This window comes from Corvus hawaiiensis, chromosome Z, assembly GCF_020740725.1.
Source record: "Corvus hawaiiensis isolate bCorHaw1 chromosome Z, bCorHaw1.pri.cur, whole genome shotgun sequence".
Classification (NCBI taxonomy): Eukaryota; Metazoa; Chordata; class Aves; order Passeriformes; family Corvidae; genus Corvus; species Corvus hawaiiensis.
Genome location: NC_063255.1, coordinates 33173941 through 33194274, shown reverse-complemented (window position 1 = coordinate 33194274; position 20334 = coordinate 33173941). Strand labels below are relative to the sequence as shown.

Here is a 20334-nt window from a genome sequence, read left to right as displayed (position 1 = left end):
CACATGGTGTGATTGTTAGGGATGTCCTGTGCAGAGCCAGAAGCTGGACTCCATGATCATTGTAGGGTGCCTTCTAAACTTGCTTGAAAAATTTATTTTAAAAGAGCTTAAGGTACTAGTACTTTTCCCTGTGGTGGGCACAAAGAAGAACTTGACAAAGTTCCCAGGATGTTCAAAACCAAACTTTCCTAGCAAACCTTAGAAGATCAGGAAACTGGAAAAATTTAAAACAAACATTCAATAAAAAGAAGGCATTTCACAGAGCATGACTTAGCAAACTTTACTCATCCAACCTTAATTACCCATATTTCAGAAAATGGAAATTACATGTAGAAAAGAAGAGATGAAAGAAAGAGAGAAAACCAAGATATAGCTACTGCCCTGGACCTTGGTGGTTTCAGCTTCCATAAAATCCAAATACAATGGGGACACAATCACACATCCTGGGGTCTGCTCTGGCCTCCTGTGGCAAGCAACCCCCATCGGAGGCTTCCAGTCATCTGGCCACCCCGGGGCTTGACTGGGGCTCCAGGGCAGGGTGTTGGGCATTGCTTTCAGTGTGCCAGGAATTGGTGGAAGTTCTGGACTAGAGGCTCCAGAGGGGGGTGGCATGTGGAGCAGTGCACCATCCCATTTTTTTCAGAGCTACTCCCTCTACACACACATAGCAGTTGTTTTGAGTCAGTAATAATTCTTTTCTCAGACCTTCAGTCTCTCAGACTTTCCAACTAACTGTATTCTCTGGTTCTATGAATCTGACTTATTGCTGTGGGCCTTGGCCACAGGCTTAGAAACCCCTGGAGTCCTCTCTACCCAACATGGAGCCAAGGCAGCATAAATAACTGACTGTGCTTCTCCAAAATTAAGTCTAATTCAGCTCTGAATGAGGACTGAGACGGGGGGAAGAAAAACAGAATACCCTGCTGTACCCACTCTTGACACAAGAATGAATGTATTTTACTTTTCCCTTTCTGCATTGAAGTAAATGAAGAAGGTGTTCATTCAGACTGTGGTATTGGTATTAGCAAGCTAAGAGTGATAGCATGATTTCCTGTCTTGTTTGCTTCATCCGTGGGTGCTGCAAGACAGTTTTGACAGTTACTAAAAGATAAAAGAGAGACAATTCTGGTTTGGCAGCTGTGTGATGACCTCATTGTTCATTTATTTAATTATGTGTATTTCTTGATTAAATAGATTCTTATAAAAGGAACAGACTCAATTAGTCTACGAGGCTCAGTTTCAGCTTCTTAAAGGTCCATATGTGGTTTTGCATGTGACTCTGGTTATGTCTCTTTCTGCAGATGGAGTTCACTGTCTCACGTGTGCCATGATGCTGCTTAACACAGACCTGCATGGCCATGTGAGTATGCACAGATTTGTGTAGACTTCTATCCACACCATGCTGGGATGGGGTGGTTTTCTGGCAGTCCCTGTTCTGGTGGCCTTCTTCTAAAGCCCCTGCAGACATCAAGCAGTGAGAAGGCTGCACTCCCAGGCTGTTGTCCTGGATGGACCTTTCCAGCATGCCTTGATCAGTCATGTGTAAGCTGGCATTCTACCTGGCTTTGCCATAATGCCTGAGCATACTCCTTGTCCTCAGGCCCATCTTTCTGGTTTGCTTACCATCCTTTCTGCAGCAGGCCCTGACTAGGAAGCTGTGCTTGGAATTAGCTTCCCCTTTACAATATGTATAAACATGTGGGAAGGCAGAATAAAGACAGGAGGTGAAGAAGTTTGGGAAAGGTCACAAAGGGAAAGTGATGTTTGCAGGCATCCAGTTGCAGGGGGCAGACCTGGTGGAACCAGAGTTTTGCACAGATAAATCATGGGTGTACTCAGAGCCAAGAGAGTGGAAAGGGGCACGTGGGCATGCTGAGTGGCAGCCATGTGTTCCTGCACTGCACACCTCTACCCACTGCCTGCCCAGGGGAAATAGCATTCTGGTTTGAGTCCTCTTAGTCACGCTGCTGCAGGGTGCCAGCAGCCTTAGGGATGGATATTTCAGCACCCATGGTGCAATACACCTGCTATGCAAGGTATTCCCGTGCTGATGGGAGGCTTCCTCTGCCCTGGGGTTAGGATGGAGCGGGTAAAAACACAGGGAGCATGACATGATAGTGTGCAAAAGCAGTGGCTTCAGTCAGGTGGATCCAGGGCTTCTCTCTGGCCATCCACTGCACTTGCAAGAGCTCTTCCAGGAGGGTATCCCTTGGGAACTTCTACACATTGAGGGTGCTGGGTCAGGCAGCAGGACATGGAGGCACCCTGGGTCTGTCTAAAAGGGCTGCTCAGCCCCTGTGGGTGTGGGTAATAGAACCAAGACTTGCGTATTCACTAGGAGTTTTGAGACCTACCTCCCGTTAATTGAATGCCTTTGTCTGAAGGTTGTGGAAGCAGGAGAGGAAAGGGAGTTGTGAAGAATTTTTTTCTCTGTAGGCTTAGCCTTCCCTACTGAATGGTGTGTCAGTCACTTGTGAGGGTGATTGGGGGTGCAAGAATGTGCCTCAGTTTGTCTCTTAGCACACATGGCTTCTCTTGAGCACACCTGAGTCTTTCTGCACAGGCATCCCACTCCCCAGAGCGATGAGCAGCCTGGGGTTCCTGCTTTCCAGTCCGCCTGGCCTCACAGTCCAGGGAGGGAAACCAAATGGTCACGCATCAGCCTGACAGCTGCAGTGCTTTAGTGGGCCCTACTGTCTTCAGAAGTACTGGAGTAAATGATCTGGCACTGTCCCGTCACTGCTGCTGCCAACTCTGGTTGTTGCACTGTGTAACTTTGGAGGCTCATCCCACTGGCAGTTGACAGTGTGTTGTTATGTATATGCAGCTGTAGTATTTGCCAGACTGTTCATATTATGTCCATGGGTGTGTCATCATGTTCCCTCCAACCCCTCTGATTTCCTGTAATTTTGGTTTTCCTCTTACTGCTTTGCATTTTTCCACATAGGTGGTAAGTTCAGTGTTTTTGACTTGGAATGCAGCCCTTGCCGATATGCCTAATTGCCTGTTTCCTAACAAAGATAGTGCTTTGCCCCATCCTTACCAGGATTCTGCTAGAGCAGGAAGCAAATGAGTCACAGGGCTTGTCTACACTGAGCTCTATTTGTTACTGACATACTGATCATAAGCACAGACACTTCTATTTCACAATAAGCTCCACTGCTTGTAGGGCTGTAATGCAGCTGCTCTGCCTTCGGTTCACACTTGCCTTTAACTCTTGTAGACGAACTCTTACTTATCCCCTCTATTTTCCCTGTCTTGCCACACTTTGTTCTATTTGTAACTAAACAATTTTTGCTAGGTGTGTCTTGGAGATGCATGCTTGCTTCTCTGCACGGAGGCCATCACCCACTCTGGTGCTAGAGAGTTTTGAGGTAGCTCTAGACCACCAGGCACATCTTCTGGAGCCTCTGTGGCACTGTATGGAGATACTAGCTTTTGTCCTGTGGCAGAACAGCCATTTGTCTCCATTGCCACATTGCTGTTGGTTTTGGTCAGCATGGGGAAGCTGCAAACTGTTGTGTGGAAGAAACAAGTGGAAGCAGGCTGAAGTTGCAGTGAGAAAGGAAAGTACCTGCAAGTCTAGTAGACCAGCTTCAGCCTGCACCTAAAGACTGAAGTTATGAGCTGTGTTCTATAAGCTTTGCAAGCAGAGAGGCAGGGTTACAGCCAGCCTGTGTTGTCAGGAGCCATCCTGTTGTGGGAAGTCATGCATTGTTCCAGGGTTACTGCTTGCCTTCTTTCTGTGGCTTTGTGCAGGCTGCAGGCTATGAGATCTTCCTTATTGGCTAGGTGAGGCTGATGGTCAAGATTTGGTGGTTTTCCATCTTTCCTGATGATACATTATGGAAGGGAAATATAGGATGTGCTATCATGTAACTCTTAACATCAAATGATCTGTATTACCAACTGGTGGCCTTTCTTCGGCTCCTGTGTTAATTTGGGCTCCTGCTCCTAGCCCAAGACAAAGCTCACACAGAGCTCTTCTGCTGTATTTCTGCAGACAAAGCATGTCCTGATAGTGGAGAAGTTGTCTTCACCTCCATCTCCTGACTGACAGTGGTGCCATCCTCAAAGATACCATGACCATCACAGAGCCCCATTTTTCCCTCTGTCTTTACCATATTTCACAGCTCATCTCAGGCTGATTTCCTTTCCTCGGATTCTTTGGTGTCCTTTTTCATCAGTGCAGAGTTGTAATTGCTGCCCACTCACAAGGTTCCCACATGTGAAGCAGGGGACTTTTAGCACCTGGGGGACCAAGTACAGACACTTCCTCTGAGGGATGATGGAGACTAGCATTCAAGAGTAGTTTAGGGCAGCCTCAGGCATCTGGATGTAGTTTGGCTCCTACAGGGACATAACTGTTCCTTTCCCATTTGTGGCTTGTTTGGGCAACTTACAGTCTGAGACTTAGACAGGAAGAGAGAGAAAAGAGAGCAAGCCTATGGAAATGTCCAAGCAGCCTCAGCCTCTGAATCAGAAAAGGTAATGGCCACTCCTGGGCATCGCACTCCAACTCAGGGCAGTTGCCACTGAAAGGGAGCATTGCAAATTTTAAGAGAAGTGTTTGGAAGGGGCCTCAGTCACATGTTTCCTTGTGCCCACAGCAGATTCAAGTAGAGCTTTCCCGTCAGAGATGGGTAAAGTTTGGAGACATGGGGATATAAGGCACCAGGCAGATACCAGAGAGTTTCATCACTGTCCTGTTCATTACCCCTGGCATTAAGCTGGGGTATTTTGGGGGTGTGTGTGGGCCTTTGGGTGCAAAGGCACCTTCCCTTTTCTAGCTATATGCATACAAGGATGCTCATCTATGAGTAATTTCATGAATGCTTTCTTATTGCTGCCTACCTTGGGCTTAAAGGAGAGCAGGAAGATGTATTTAATTTGATGTTGCTCATTCCTGTTATTTTGGAAAGCAGCAGGAATATGATGCTGTGTTTCTCTGACATCCCTTTCAGAACATTGGGAAAAAGATGACCTGCCAAGAGTTCGTTGCTAACCTCCAGGGGATGAACGATGGCAAAGACTTCCCAAGAGGGCTCTTGAAGGTAAGGAATTAACTGCAGAATGTGGATTTCATTTTTTTCTGAAGGATGGTTCAAAACAGGACACCCATCTTGCATTTTCTGAATCTTAATTGTCAAACATGACAAGTGATGGGCACATTTCTTCTCCCAGAGCATACATAATATATACAGTGTTTATTCTGTTGTTTTCCCTCTTGCCTTGATTTGATAGTGAAGGAGACTCTCTGCAGCACAGAGGGGTGAGACTGAGCTGCAGCAGGTCTGGCCCCAGAGCTGTGGGCCTTGTAAACTCCTGTGGCTATGCCAACCCAGAGTGCTGTCTCCTGATTACAGTGGACAGAAGCAGCCAGTTGGCTCTGCCTGCGAATACATAAGGGCTAAGTCTGATCTCTGTGTACTATCTGGAAGGCGTGTGTGTTTTTTCATCAAAGGTGCTCTGGGGTATTCAGATTAGAGCTGGAGATGTAATTTCAGATTATAATGTGCTGTCTGGCACAGGCTGCATTGCTTCAGCTTTTGTTCATTAAGTTTGTGCCAGGAGTTAAATCTGAAAAATGCGGGAAGAGGCTGAGCAGGACAAACCTTGTTTTATTGTCAATAATAATGAGAATGTTTCACTTTTTTTTTGTCTGATTGCTAGCGTGAAACAGCACTTTGAATGAAGACAGATGTACATACACTGGAGTTCATAATTTATTCATTTTGTTGTAGTGGAAATAAAAATAAGAAGCTGGTGCATCTGAGTGCTGACCCAATGCCTATTGAAGTAAACCAAATGAGTTGCCATCTCTTCTGTGGGTTTTGTGTCAGGCCCATTGTGAAATACAGATGTACCTGCATAGGTGAATGGGGCAGAGTTTGTCTTCTAGTCTTGGTAATATCTTCATTTTCTTCAGCCTCTTCAGGGAGCTCTTTGTTGGGCCCTCCTGCCTCAGTTCTTACTAAGCAGTTGGAAATATAAACTCAACCCCCCCTTTATTTTAATGTCTTTAATTTTTGAATCTGTATACAGAGTATTCATCTGTCAGCAGCCACACTTAAAATTTTTTTTCCCCCAAGGAATCTCATTTCTCAGTTTGCCATAGAGAGATATGTTGAGATTAATTTGCAGGCTAATTACAGCCGTTACTGAATAAATTGATCTCCAGATTGTGTTTAAATAACCTTCTAAGTGTACTGACAAGAGACTTCCACTGGTGCTCACCTGCTGTTTGTTTTCATGCTTACAGAATTATGCAGTTGGGGCTGTACCTTGGTGTTCAGTGCTCACCTGCTAATGCTAGGGATGTCTGACTGTTCACCCAAAGCAAATACCAGGGCTCAGGATTTTTTGGATGTAGACAGACGGAAGAAGTTCAGTGTTGCTGTCCCACTTCGCTTAAGGCTTTCTGCACTTTTCTGTGTGCTGCCTTGATGTCTTGGGGACAGAGGTGGCGCCTAGCTTTGGTTTCTCATCTGGCTTGTCTGAAGATTTAATGAACTGACCCTTGTTTTTTCATTTATCAGTGGAGGGTAGTGGAGTGGGTAGAGTGATTGTGTGTGAACTACTGTGTTCACAGCAGCCATGCTGCCACTAAATGTGCGATTACAAAGACTTAGTGGAAATTAATTTTGCATTTATCTCAGTAAATTAAATCCACAGCGCGCTGCTCCACAGCACCAAAGTGTGTGTGGCTTGCTGCTGCATTAGCAGTGTAGCCACTGAGCATCAGTGAGGCTGCGGAGCCTTCTCCCTGCATCCTTGCTCAGCCGCCTGGGAGAGGAAGAGCGGTTTCCACAGGGTGGCAGTGTGTCCCTTTGGGAGTGAGGTCCTGAGCACCCACTGGTGAGTAATGCAGACCTGTGGTGAAGCGAGTGGGCTTTTCTGCCTCTGCAGGCTCCCCGTGTTCTCCTTGTGGCCTTGCTGCATCCCTGTATGAAGCTCTGCAACTCTGCTGAGCCTGAGCAAAGCTGAGCAGTGGTGGAGGAGAAGGAGGGCCAGGGAGAGTTGAGTGTTTATCCAGGGCTTGTGAAGCTCTGTGCAGCATTTTCTGTGGATCCAGTTCCCAGATTCAGGGGTGCAAATGCAAATGCTTGGGCTTATCCAGGACAGCTGACTGACAGGCATCAGTCAAACGTTGTCTTCAGTCAATCCCTTCACCCTGAGTGCAGAGTGTGGCCCTGAGTGTTTTGTCTGGGTAGGAAAATAGCACACCAAGGGCCATACATCAACATGTGAGGAGGGACACACTTCCGTGTGACCAGTCTCAGAAAACTTGGGACATCAGATCAAGTTAGTTCTTTCTTTCCACCTCTGTGGGGGAGCTAACTTTTATTAAGTTTTTTTCCAACAATGAGAACACTTTTGGTAAAAACCACAAGGTCTTCACAACCTGATTCTCTGTGTGTCACTAGTTGTGCTTTGAGAACAGATATTTCACTGTGGTGTGAAAGTAGAAATGAGAAATGCTAATATGATCTTGCTCACCTTGTATCTTGCTGTCTGTTCATTTAAACCTGAGAGGAGTTTTGCTTTTGTACACCAATCTGCACAAGGATTCATTGCCTTTCCTTTTTCTTCACTCCTTTAGTCAGATCTGAGGTTGCTTTTAAAGTTGGAACCTGTAAAGGCAAGTGTGCCAAACTGTGATTAAAAGTGCACTTCTCCCCATGGGGTCTGCTTGTATTCATGTATTCATCATATATCTATCTATCTATATATGTATATGTAGAAAGAGAAGCCATGGCTAGAATCTCCTTCCTTGGAAAGAGAACAAAATCAGTCTGACATTTTGGCAGCGTCAAGAACCTCATTACAGTGTAGGAGTGGTTTCTTTCTCATGTGCTCACACCAGCTTAACACGCTGTAGTGATACCATCTTCACAGTGATATGCTAGGGAATTGTATTGTGTGACCATAGCCTTCTTCAAAGCTGGACTTCACAAGATTTTCTGGAATGAGAAGGAGATTCGCTTGGAAACAGCCTAACTTTGGCCATACATTCTTCCTTCAATTCCTGCAGGCAGTGTGGTCCCCACAAATAAAGTGCTGGTATGGTGCTGGCCACTATGTTTTCCTCTTGCCATCTTGAGACAAGGTGTGTGGGAGTCCACTCCAGGAAGGTGGCAGTAACAAGGCCTTTCATATGTAAGGAGAGAAAATGTCTTCTGTGGTCCACAGAGAGCCTGCAAGAGGGCATCACTGAGGAAATGGATCCCTGCTTTTGTTAGGCAGTGTTCTGGAAGGGGTACTCTGTTGTTAGGCTGTGTGCAAAGTACCACCTGTTCTGCATAAGTAAATGTCCTCTGCAATTACAGTGTCCAAGACACCTCATTCGTGGAATCAGGGGCATTACCCAACCGCTGACATGGGCTGACTGGTGGTAGTGCTGCCCTGTGACATGAACACTGGATGTGGGGAAGTCTTCTGGCAGGAGGTGGTAGCTCTTCACTGACCCATTGTACTCTCTGGGAACCTCCATCATGCTGAGGTACTTGATGCTCTCTAGGGACTTGGCTAGAGTCATCCTGTCAGGGGCTGCTGATGGAGATAAAATGCCAATCCTGCATAAAAGATCTGCTTTTTCTCAAAGGCTGGTTTTTTGGGTAGGCCTTATCTCCTGCAGAAACACTGTAATGAAGTGACCAAATTAACTTGGAGTTGCTGGTGCTGAACTGTTCTGAAGAACCAATCCTCCTTAATTTCCTAAACAATCTGAATTCTTGATCAGGATTCCTGGGATATACAATTTCCTGTAGAAGCTGTGAAGTAGGATTTATCTCATATTGCTATCAGTTCCCTGCACTTTAATTAAGGGGTTTTTTTGCCACTGTCTTTCTGCCTTCTCTCTCTCTCCCTCTCTTCTTTTAATTCCCTTTGAAAGCCCTCCAAAGCAAACACTCAATTTAAAGACAATTACTGGCATCTTACTTCATCCATTCCAATCATTTCAGGTATTTAGCGGAGAGAAGAGAATGAGCATCAGGTGGATAACTTCTCCCTGCACACCCTCAGCCCCGCCTTTACAGAGAGGAACTCACACTAATTGGACTGCTGTGTACGCCCTAATTGCTCTCATCAGCAGTCTCCGTACTTCATCCGTTTTGTGGTTTTTTGGCAAGAAATTTCCACCTTCGAGGGAAACCTAATGGAATTGGAGAGATGAGAGCATGTGACAGCATGCCAAAATGGCCCCAGGAGGACTGCATTGGCTGCTGTAACACCCTGCAGCAGTGGGCAGAGGAGGGAGAGGACCAAGTGTCTTTGCTCAACTGAATAACACAGAGCTCTGCCTCCTTTTTTCTTCCCCAAAATAAAGTTTATCCTCTTAACAATACTTCCGTTGGAAATAGTATTTCTGGGCTATTTCTTATCTGTATGAAATGGAAGATCTGTTACCGAAGGCCCCTTTCAGCTGCTAGGAGACAACAGAGTCTAATCTGGCAGTATAAAAGTCAGGGAATGCAGGACAAAATCATTAATCCTTGTCTTAAATAGTTGTTTGTGAGAGCATACTTTACTTTCCCTCTCTGAGGAGCCACAGATCTATAGTGACTGGAGGGAACACCCAGCTTGCCTTTACTCCTCCCCATCCTTGCTGCGAACCTTCCTGCCATGATAACCTTTGTTTCCTTCAGCTTAGAGGTTTTTGGGTGTTGTCATTTGTCCTATTCAAGAGTAATACCCACTTAAAGCATGCATGTGCAGAACTATGAATTGGACCAGGTTATGATGGTGTGTGTTTTGCTTTGTGTCCTTCGAATTACATAGATTCCTGACACCTTCCTGCCCTGCTGAAATGCAAATATATTTTTGTTTTGCATTTCAGGAACTTAATTCAATGCATATAAAAAGAAAAATCTGTAATCTATGTATTTTTTTCTCAAGTCAAATAAACCCAGATACTGAGTTGAAGAAAGCCTCATAATAGCAAGAGCCTAATACCAACTGTGTCTCTGAGCAGGCAAATCAGAACTTTAAACAAGGCTTAAAATATAAAATTTTGTAAAGGTGATCCAAGAATAAGGATTGCTCTGCAAAAGTCCAGGGGTGGTACTAGGGATTGCTTATCTTATTAGGAGGCAGGCTGGATTTCAGGATGGACCTGTTTCTGCTTTCACAATCACATTTCTCTGAATTATTTTTGCTCCTTCAACCTTTCACCTCTTTACTTTCCAATTGTTACTCAAAAGATCTCACCTAGCCTACCGGGCTTTTGTGTCAGCAAGGAATGAAACCCAAGCAGAGTCAGCTAAGAATTTCCATTACTACTGGCTGCAATTATGTGGCTCAATACCAGATTCATAATGAATGTTTGGGGGGTTAATTTTCATCCGTGGAGGCAAGCTCTCTAGTGTCTTGTTCAGGTTGATCAGACAAGGGAATTATTTGATGTTTGGCTTCTCCAGCCTGTCAGATAGCCAAGGCTGTCACTTGTCTCCCACTGTAACTGAAATGCATAGCAGCTCCCAAGGATGAATGTCAGCTGTCAAGTGTGGAGGATACAGACTGGTAGTCTCCAGGAATGATGCACTTTGCCACTTCAAAATAGGGATTTTGGGCTCTTTTCAGGCTGGGAAATCTCTAATACAATGTCACACATACATTTTGGTCCCTATGACATATTACTCCCACCTCCATGTAGGTAGACAACAAATTCTGAAAAACATTCTTTGATCTTCCACCCACTGATCTGCTTGAAATTTAAGTTCTGTGCTGCATCTCAAGGGAAGGAGAAGTAGGAATATAATTTATACCATATTAAAAAAAAAAAAAAAAGAAGAGAGAACATTCCTTCCGCCACCTTTATATTTATATTGCTGTATAAATCTTTGTTATTCTTTCCTTCTGTTTGTCACTACACTTTCCAAATAACATTGGACTCTTCTCTCTCTGACCCAGTTACACTGTTTTCTGTCAAACAAGAGCATTAGGCTAGTCCTTAAATTTAGATTTTTTTTTTCTCCTTTCCTGTGATGTTAAATGGAATATTTAGTTTCCTCTGAGGTTGCTTTCTTGGATTAATAAGTATTCACAAGATCCTTGTACAAAAGTGGGGCAAATCTAAGGCACCAGTTTTCTGTCCTGTTGACAGATGGGTTCTGGAATGTGTCATGAGATGTAGAAAGGATTTCATCTGCTTTTGGTGCAAGATAGCTGGACATGACTCCATTGGCAGATGGAATTGTGGAGAAAAGGGATGTCGAAGGCTATGCCTGTTTTTCCTCCTTTCACTGCAATGCCTACAGCCACAGGTGGCAGCCACTTGAAACCTGTGTGGATCTCAGAGTGGCCTCAGTTTCCTTCCTCTCCCACTCTTCTCCCACTTCTCCCCCTTCTCCCCCTTCCTTTTGCCCTTTTCCTTCCTTCCCCCACTTCCTCACCACTCCCCTGCCATTTCCTTGTCCTCCTCTTCCTTTTCCCCTTTTGCTTTTTGTTGTGTTTGATGTTTGTAAGAAGCCTTGGAGGGTGATTGGTTTTGGTTTGGTTTGGGTCGGGTTTCTTTTGTTTGTTTGTTCATGTTTTTGTTTTTAATGCGGATCTCTAGGGGAATGGTGAGGGGTTTATTTCAGTGGTGTTGACTCTAAGCATGCTCACCTCACTGAAGGGACAGAGGCAGAGATTGTTTGCAGCTGATCTGAGATGGTTTGTAGGCTTTGCAGCAGTTCTTGAATCACTTTCCTGTGGGTTTCTGTCACAGCTATGCAGAATTTTAGGGGTTTGATGCTTTTATGGATTTGTTTGAAGTGCTGTTGTTTTCTATTGCTACATTTGACAGCTTTAACTTAAGGAACTTGGTGGTCTGTGTTAGTTGGTGCCTACTATATGGCTCACTTAATTTCTGTGAGCTCTGTTGGCACCAGATGATAATTCCTAAAAGGAGGAATTCAAGAGGAGGAGCTATTTCCCTTGGATACTATAGTGCTTTGCCAGGAAGTAGAACAGCTAGTCTGTGAAACAGCTGTTTTCAGATCTGCTGCAAGGAACATAAGGATGGCTAAAGGCATCTCTTCACTTGCAGTGCTAATCAGCATAACAGGGTGCAGGATTTCTTTGCATCCCTGTTGTTATCCAATGGCTTGTTTTCATTAAACCTGTGGTCTCCTATCATTCTCAGCAGGGCACTTACCTTAGGAGTGGTTTCTTTTGGCACAAGATGGAGCACGGATCCCAGAGAGATACAGTGATACCAGGATTGATTTGATTTTCCACCAGCCATTGTGGTTTTGTCATTCTCACTTCTAGGTGCTTGTTGATGTAAAAAGTCAGTTGCAAAGAGTTGTGCTGTGACCATGAGCCTGCTGGTTGTGGATGTGCTTTTAGCCTTCCTCTCTTGTAACCTAGAACAGAGGTAGTTCAGTTCCCTTCATGCAGTCATCCATCATTCTCCCACCATGCCAGCTCTTACCCTACTAGGATTCCTGTTGACCTGGTTGCTTATGCATTTAGAAATGAAGTCGTTGCTTTAGTATTTCTGCTGCTCACAGGAGACATTTAGATTTAATCTTGATTGTCATCTCCCCCTAGTCAGCAGACCTAAGAAATCATTATCTTAATATTACAGGAATGTTACTGTTGATCAGTTTTAAGCTCTAGTTCTGTAGCGCCATCGTATATGAGTAGCTTATCTGTCAGAATTAACTTTCCCCTCCCCTTCCAAGAAGGAGAAGAAAAAAAAAAAGATGAAGAAAGAAGGAAAGGTGAAGGATGAAGGAAAGATTTAATGTTGTTTATTTTACAAACAGTATTTAGTGGCAGCATTAAATAGTTCTACCTTTCTGTTCTACACAAATACATTACTGTCTTTTGAGGGTATATTTTAAGTAATTGATATGTCCATGTTTATGTATTTTGTCAGTTTGTGTTTGTATTTGTCATTGACAGGCTTAAATGATGCTAATGGATTCCTGTGACTTTGATGACATTGGAGTTCTTTAGATACAGTAAGGTGGTCCTTAGGTTTGTACCCCAAAAGCCAATATTGAATTCTACAGTTTTTCTTCTTGTGGTGTTGATTTGCCAAATCACATTAGGAGGACCAAGCAAGGACTGAGTATGTTTTGCCTCCCCGGAAAACTTGACTGGTGGGAGGAGCAGATGGAAAGGAGCTTATTTCAGGGTAAGCTGGAACAGCTGTGCATTTCTTCTATGGGTAGTGGGGTCTGACCTAGTGCCTTGTGACAAGAGAAGAGCTTTTGTGTGGCTTTAAAAGGATGAGATGGAAGGAATAATAGAGACTCTGGTTTTCTGCTCCTGCATCTGTTTTGACCCTCAGTTCAAAATATTCCTGCTGGTTTATGGTTTGTTCCTCAGAGGAACTGATAGGGAAGGTCCCTAGATAGGGTCACAATCCTTTTGATCACCCCAATGGTGTCACTGACTAAATGAATATTTACATTCTGCCCCTTTCCTACCACCTCTTTGCTAACTTCTGAACAAGAGGAAGATCATGAATTCTTGACACACTTGGAGGGTCCCCTGGGTGTGGTCAGCTTTGATTCTTCTGATACTGCACAGCTAATTCAGCCCCTCTTTAAAAACATCCCTTCTATCCCTCTATTTATGTTAACAGCCCACTTCTGGCTCAGAAATCCCTGTTGCTCAGTTACAGACATAAATCAATCCTGTGTACATACTAATTTCTAAAATGGTGGGTCTTCTCAAATGTTGAAGAATGGTCTTTCCCCAGGACACCGTCAGTGTGTACACAGAATACTGGCTCAGTCAGGAGTACAAGATTGTATTATCACTTGCAGATGAAAATTAGGGACACTGATGAAATCTAAACTGAATCACACATCTGAAGACATTTAAGGCTTCAAATGCATAACCTCAGGAGGCTCTCTTTGGGAGAGTGTGAGCCGAGAAGTTTTTTCCGTATTCAGTTGAAAAAAAGAAGAAAGAACATTCTCTTGCCCTTGGAGCTTTGGACTCCAAGAAACAGACTTGTTCCTTTCTGAAGTAAGGAACAAGTCCTACCTGAGGATCTGCTAACTTCAGCTCAGGGAATGCTTAGATGAACTGCTACAATTAGGCAGCAGTGATGGTACTGTGGGTGACAGAAGAGAAATACTGCTTTGATTCAGTCTAGCTTGTGTTTAATAATAAAATTGCTCTGTGTAATTGACACTGGCCTAGGTCTGTGTGTGATATTTAGGGAGTATAATTATTTTAGATGTGTTGAGGGTGCCTGGGGAGTTGGCCTTATTCTGAGAGCAAGAATAATCTGCTAGGCAGGGGACTGCTAGGATAGAAAGCGATTTGTGGCCATTTACGTAGCACCTGTCAGGACCTGCTGCTTAGCTCATCTGGAGTGGTTTGACTGCAGTGCAAATTTCCTCTAAGAAGAGATTTTCTTTGAAAAGCTTTTCCGCAAGCAGTGGATAATTTCACACGGGTTAAGTAACATAAAACCTTTTTTGGGAAGTGGCAGAAGTAACTTAGAGCATGCTTGTTGCTAGAAAAAAGGGTTCCTTTCAGTTATCCTCTAGCAATGACAGGTTTGTGTCAAAAAGGGGCACATTTGGGATTTGATCTTAATGTGTGAGGTAGGGATGGGCTTGCTAGATCTGACTGTTGTGGAAGTGAAAATGTATTTTTCTTGTTGGCCAGAAGGGAAGAAATCTGTGCCTCAAGCAGGATGGAGGCAGAATCTGTGAGGAATCAGAAGTTTCTCACCCCGGGGACAGTTTCTGTGTTGATATTTAGGTTAGTTGTTCCCTGTTCCACTGACCTTTGTCCTTCAGCATGGCCCACACCTGTTGCAGTCTGTGGGAAGGCTATGCACCTTGTAGCATCCTTGGGGGCAACATGAGCAAAGGGTTAATGCTGTCAGAGGCTGCTGCACGCTGGGAAGACAGCAGCATCTTTTATGAGCAAAAATGCACCTAGGACCATCATGTGGCTGTCTAGCCATTTGCCCTGTAAGGATGTAAATTCCTGATTGCAAGAGACTGGGAAGATGTAACCAGGGGAAAAGTCCACTCAGTTAATGTGCATCTTATTTAGCCTTAGGTGCTGTTGGGCAGACGACATAGGGTGAGCAAACTCTCACTTTGCCTTCGCATGGCTTGGCAGAATAGAATGGGACTGAGATGTGAATGGAGACTGGAGCCTCTTCAGCCAGCTTTTGACTGGCTGATGTATCTCAGCACAGGACATTAACATCAGCATGCCAGGGCAGCCCTGCCTCATTGCTGTGTGTGTGCACAGACTTGCTCCCTGTGTGTCGTGGTGTGAGTGGGATGGGAGCTCTTGTGTCCTCCCAGACCCCAACACCACTGCTGCTGTCCTTGCCCTGCCTGGTGATATGGTGGCGTGGGGCAGGTTGCTGTACCTGGTCTTAGCCTGCAGCACGGGAGCATTGCTGCAGTCTTCCAGCTCCTTGTGCTCACTCTGCACAAACTGTTTGCCTTTTCTGGGTTTGGGACAATATCCCCATTGTCCACTTTTGCCTTGCTGCTCACACAAGCTGCTCTACCTGCCCAGTGTCTGTCGGCAGCTGCCACGATCCTGTGCTGAGTAGAGCAGAGCAGTCTCTCTCTCTCACATAGGAGCATGTTGCCATGGCAATGCACAGTCTGCTGCATTCTGGGTCTCCAGGAGCCAGAAATGATGGTGCTTTTGCAACATTGAGGTAAACATCTCTCTTTTCCCATATACAGTGCATCCAGCCCTCAGTAAGAGTACCAGTTCCTATTAGCGTCAGCCTCCCCGTGCCCCCTGCATGGAGGAATGGGGCTCTGGGCACTGAGAGAGTGCCTGACCTCTGGAACCAGGTTCCTGTAGTTTGGAGTGGTGCCTCTGGCAGTGGTAGTGGCTCTCTCATCACTAGGCTGTATGGGTTTGCCACAAGGGAGAAACAGGGTGCCACTCCAGAGCTGCATCACTTGTGGGGCAGCCACTGGAACATGCAGGTTGCTTGTGGAGGGGTATGGCTGCAGCTCTCCTGGCTGCTGAGTGGGGAGATGAGTCCCTAGCTGCTTGTTCACAGCTCTGCTGCTGGTTTGCACTGATCACCTTGGGAAAGTCACCTCTTTTCCCCTAAGCTGCTTTTAGAGTGTGAAAGTGGCCCTGCTCTCTCTTGCACCCTGGGAAGGCACCCTGTGAAGGCACCCTGTGAGGACTCTGGCTAATGAGTGCAAACACTTAGAGTTGTGGAAATTTGGTGATTCGTCTCTCTGGGGCTTGCCAGTACTTCGTTATGGTGCTGTGGGTTTTCATTCGTTTTTCTGGTGCTTTCAGAATCCATCAGTATTTCTCACATCCAGAAGCCTGTAGCTGGCAGGTGATTGAAGACTCTTTTACAGTGTTCTTTGTCATTGCAGGCAGTAATGAGCATGGCAGGCTGTTGCAGGCAGGGAAGTGTGGCCGCGTGAACTGAAAATGAATACCTTGCTTGATCTGCTGGCATTTGTTCCAGCATCTTTCTCTCCACCTCTCTCCCTCTCACTGTTGGTGTGTGTATGAAGGGGGAGTTGATGCTGGAGAGGGGAGCGGAGCAGAGCAGGGGAGGAGTTTCTATCAGCCTCTTCTTTTTCTTTTTCTTTTTTTTTCTCCTGTCCAGTGACGTGAGCAATGCCTGGAACAATCAGGCTGGCTCCAAACAGTGTGCCTGAAGATGCTGGAGAAAACAGCCTAGTGTGCTTTAAGCAAACACTGATTGCTTGAGCCTGGGCTCTCCAGACGTAATCTTTTCCAGTTCCTCTGCAGGGGATTGGGAAGTTCCATTAGCTTTCTTCCTTCCCATCCCATACGCTCACTTTTGGAAATGATTGGAGTTAACAGTGTTCAGAGCACCAGCAAAGTCCGGGTGAGAGCCACAGGTTCGGTGAAATACTCCCGAGAAGAATCTCTCTGGCGGCAGTCCCATCGGTCAAAATCTATGAAAATCTCCAACTCCTCTGAGTTTTCTACTAAAGAAAGCAAGGTAAATAACTAAATATCAATAGTGGTTTGCTTGGTTAGGCATGGGGTTGGTGTTGTGAAAAGGTTATGCTTTGCAGGAGTTAAGAGCTCCGGATGATCTGCAGTGATCACAGAATTGCTGTCAGGTCAGGGGAAAAAAAAATCTCTGCATTTGAGGAGAGACCTGAAGGTGGAAGAGCTTTGGTGTTATAATGATCGGGTCTTAGTTGAATGCCCTGTCACTGAGCTTGGTGCAATAGTAAAGAGAGAAAACTTGCTAGTGACAATGCTAGTTGGAGCTCTGCACTTGGGAAAGGTGCCAGAGTTGGCAGGTGATGTCCTTGGGATTATCTTTTTAATAGGAATTGTTTTCTGTAGAAAAATAATTTTTGCTCCTTATCTACAGCTCTGTGGTTTAGTAGGCATGGGTACTAGATGAAAATATTGTCCCACTTGCATGCATGATTAAGTACTGCTGTTAAGTATTTATTAGGAAGGCATTGCTTGTGCATTTGCAGGAATATGTTAGTGTGTGGTAATGGTTGGTAGCACAGGCTGTGCCCAGCTGCTACAGTGACTATGTGCAGCATCTCCTCACCCAGCCCAGCCCAGTTATTCAGTTCCTAAGCAAACAACCCCCACTCCATGCAGCATCTCTTTTTTTTCCTCATCCCGCACTCCCACACAATAACTGAGAGGCACCCAGGAACTCTTGGCAAGCGCTTTAGTAGCTGTCTCCCTCTCAAAGGTGCTCCATGTCTCCAAGGGTTGGATGAACTTTATGCAGTGACCAAAATGTGCCTCTAATTTCATTCTTATTGCCAGTTGATTCTGCCCTTGGGATTAGAAGATACAACCACTTGCAAAGGTGTGTTGAATCAGGGTGAAATATTTCAGTGCATCAGCCAAGCATTTAACTATGTCTTGGTTCCATGTGCATGCAAAATAGGCACAGGCATGGATCTTCTTGTACTGTCCCTTCCCTGAATCTCCTGTCTGTTCTGTGAGAAGTCTCCTCTGCTATGGTGAAAAGATCCCAGTGCTGCACAGTAGTTCCTAGCAGATCACTCTCTGCTGGCTTACAGGTTGTATGGCATTTCAGAGCCTGAGCTGTGTAACTTAAATCACAGAGTACTGCAAACAGAACTAAATCTAAGTATTTTTTTCAGTTCAATTTAATGAGCCTCTCTTTTCAGGACCTTATTAACCATATCTAAGAAATAGTGTATTGCTGAGTTGGGGCAGAGAAATAGCATGGCCATCGTTTTCAGGCTGTTGCTGATGCAGTATGTGCTTCTCCAACAAATACTAAAGTAAAGGCTGCATTGTGCAGGTGCTCTGGGACCCTGCTTTTGTGATCACTTTTACCCTAAGCATGGGAATAATTGCACAGTATTCAGTGGGAGGATTTATGCCTGAAAGCTCTCCTGCTTATGGTAAAAACTCAAGTCTTTTGACATTGGGTGAATTACTTAATCTATATGTCTTCCCTCTCCCAGGCTTTGTGTCCAGTGTGTATGCATGGTGGAGTGTCCTCAGGGCAGGGACTTTTTCCCAGGGATGGTGTCTGACACAGTTTGTTAACTACTGCAGTAATGAAAACTCTGTGTTCATTCCTCTGTGGAATTCACATTTCTGCCTGCTAAGTGCTGTAGGTTGTTGTTTGAGAGGTATCCACTTCTTTTCCTGCTTATCTCAATAAGGTGGGAAGAACACTGCAGCTTTGTTTCAGTTGTGCTGTTTTCTTATTTCACACAAAGGTTTTTGTATCTGTAGGGCATCTAAGATGTGTAAAAGCTGTGTTATGGAGGGCTGAGAAGATCCCTGCATTCCCTTCAGTGATGCCTGCCTGGCTGATAAGATGACAAGCAGCTCTGCAAGTGATTGGTCTCGTGATTTTGGACAGCCCTGTTCTTTCCATCTCTCTGTTCCCCATTCTGATCTTTGTCTGCCCATTTATTTTGCTAAGATGTCACTGATCTGGAGGACTGATTTATAACTGAGCTTTGGCTCTTTGATACTGCTGTGTTGGTGGAAGAACCTGGAGGTTGTTAATCTGTAGTGTGGCAAAGGAGGTCTTTTTATCAGTGTAACTCTGTGCATATGTGTTCGTGCATCACTTCTCAGGAAATGTCTTCAGTTCTAGGCTGGGCTTTTCTGATCATTGATGCCTTGTAGATCTCCTCAGTCTTAAGTAAGGCTTGGTTTGTAGACTTGTCCTCTTCATATTTCTGTGGGTGTGTTTCCCTCTTTGTGTCTAGACTGCCTTGTATTTTATCTACTCCCCATATAAAGTGATTACAGTGCTCAAGATGCGTTTCTGTGACTGCTTCAGCTGACTTTGGACAGGAGACAGATTTAAACCATTTGTGCCTCAGAAACATACTCCTCTTCTACTTTTCACTTGATGTGACTCAGCCTTTTTTGCTAAGCTAGAGAGTATTATGTATCGTCATGCTTTAGTTAATATGAACAAAGCACCAACATGGTGCCCGCAGATGAGGTCTGCCTGCTGCCAGTGTCAGAGAAGCTAGGTAGCCCAAGTACCTATCATCTCTTTGATGCACATCAGGTAGTGCCTCCGTGTGTATAGAGGCTTCACTAGGGGGCTGCATCCTGAGTGTGTATTATAGGCAAGTACCACAGCCTTAGGGCAGCAGGAGAACCTGTGAAAAGGATACTGTGAATTATGTACCATTGCTCTCTGTAGAGCAGGCTCAAGTCCAGATGACATGCAAGGTGAGTCAAAGAAACTTAGGATCATCCGTGTGACCCAGCATGGTCGCTAGTCTCTTCTTGTGACAGACTTCTTTTCTGCAGCCAGGGGCTGAATTGCCAAGTACTTGTGCCTGTCCTGCCTGCAAATGCACAGAGCCATTAAAACTGTTGAAATAGGCTGTGTAGGTGCTCCACTATCAAGAAGCACTCCTCTAGCCTTTTCTCTATTTATCTGTAATAATTCAGTATGCTGCCTTTACAATAACACTGATGAAACACTTCAGCAAGTACAGAAAAAATCTTTTCAAGCAAGCCTTGTGTATCAGTACAAAGAATGCATTTCTTGTGTGGCATTAATTTCTTGGCTCTCAGGAGCCACAGCCAACCATCCTTTTCTGTTTTATGATGATATATTTGGTACAATCTTTCTTTCCTTTTTTTTCTTTCTCCCCCTCCTCCTCCTTCTCCATACAAACCAGATTTTTAACAGAGGAGTTTCTCTTCGAAATGTTCTCCTCCAGTTGGTGACGCACTTGAAATTCCCTGGGTGAAATAATCTCCTTTCCTTCCCCCTAAAACATTCCTATCAACCCTATCTCCTCCTACACCAAAACAACATTCATCGGTTCCATATGCTGCTGAACAGCTCTGTGCTGTTTTATGAATAATGTATGCCGGCTTGTTAGAAGAACGTTT

General features: G+C 44.9%; 1 protein-coding gene across 3 annotated transcripts in view; it reads left to right on the top strand.

Moving 5' to 3' along the window:
- The window catches only part of PSD3 (pleckstrin and Sec7 domain containing 3), a 112740-nt gene that overhangs the window by 52226 nt on the left and 40180 nt on the right, over nt 1-20334 (top strand). For all 3 annotated transcript variants that reach the window (XM_048291696.1, XM_048291698.1, XM_048291699.1), the window contains 2 exons: nt 1302-1360; nt 4965-5054. In XM_048291696.1, the coding sequence (XP_048147653.1) occupies nt 1302-1360; nt 4965-5054 (149 nt within the window). The remainder of the gene's footprint in view (nt 1-1301; nt 1361-4964; nt 5055-20334) is intronic.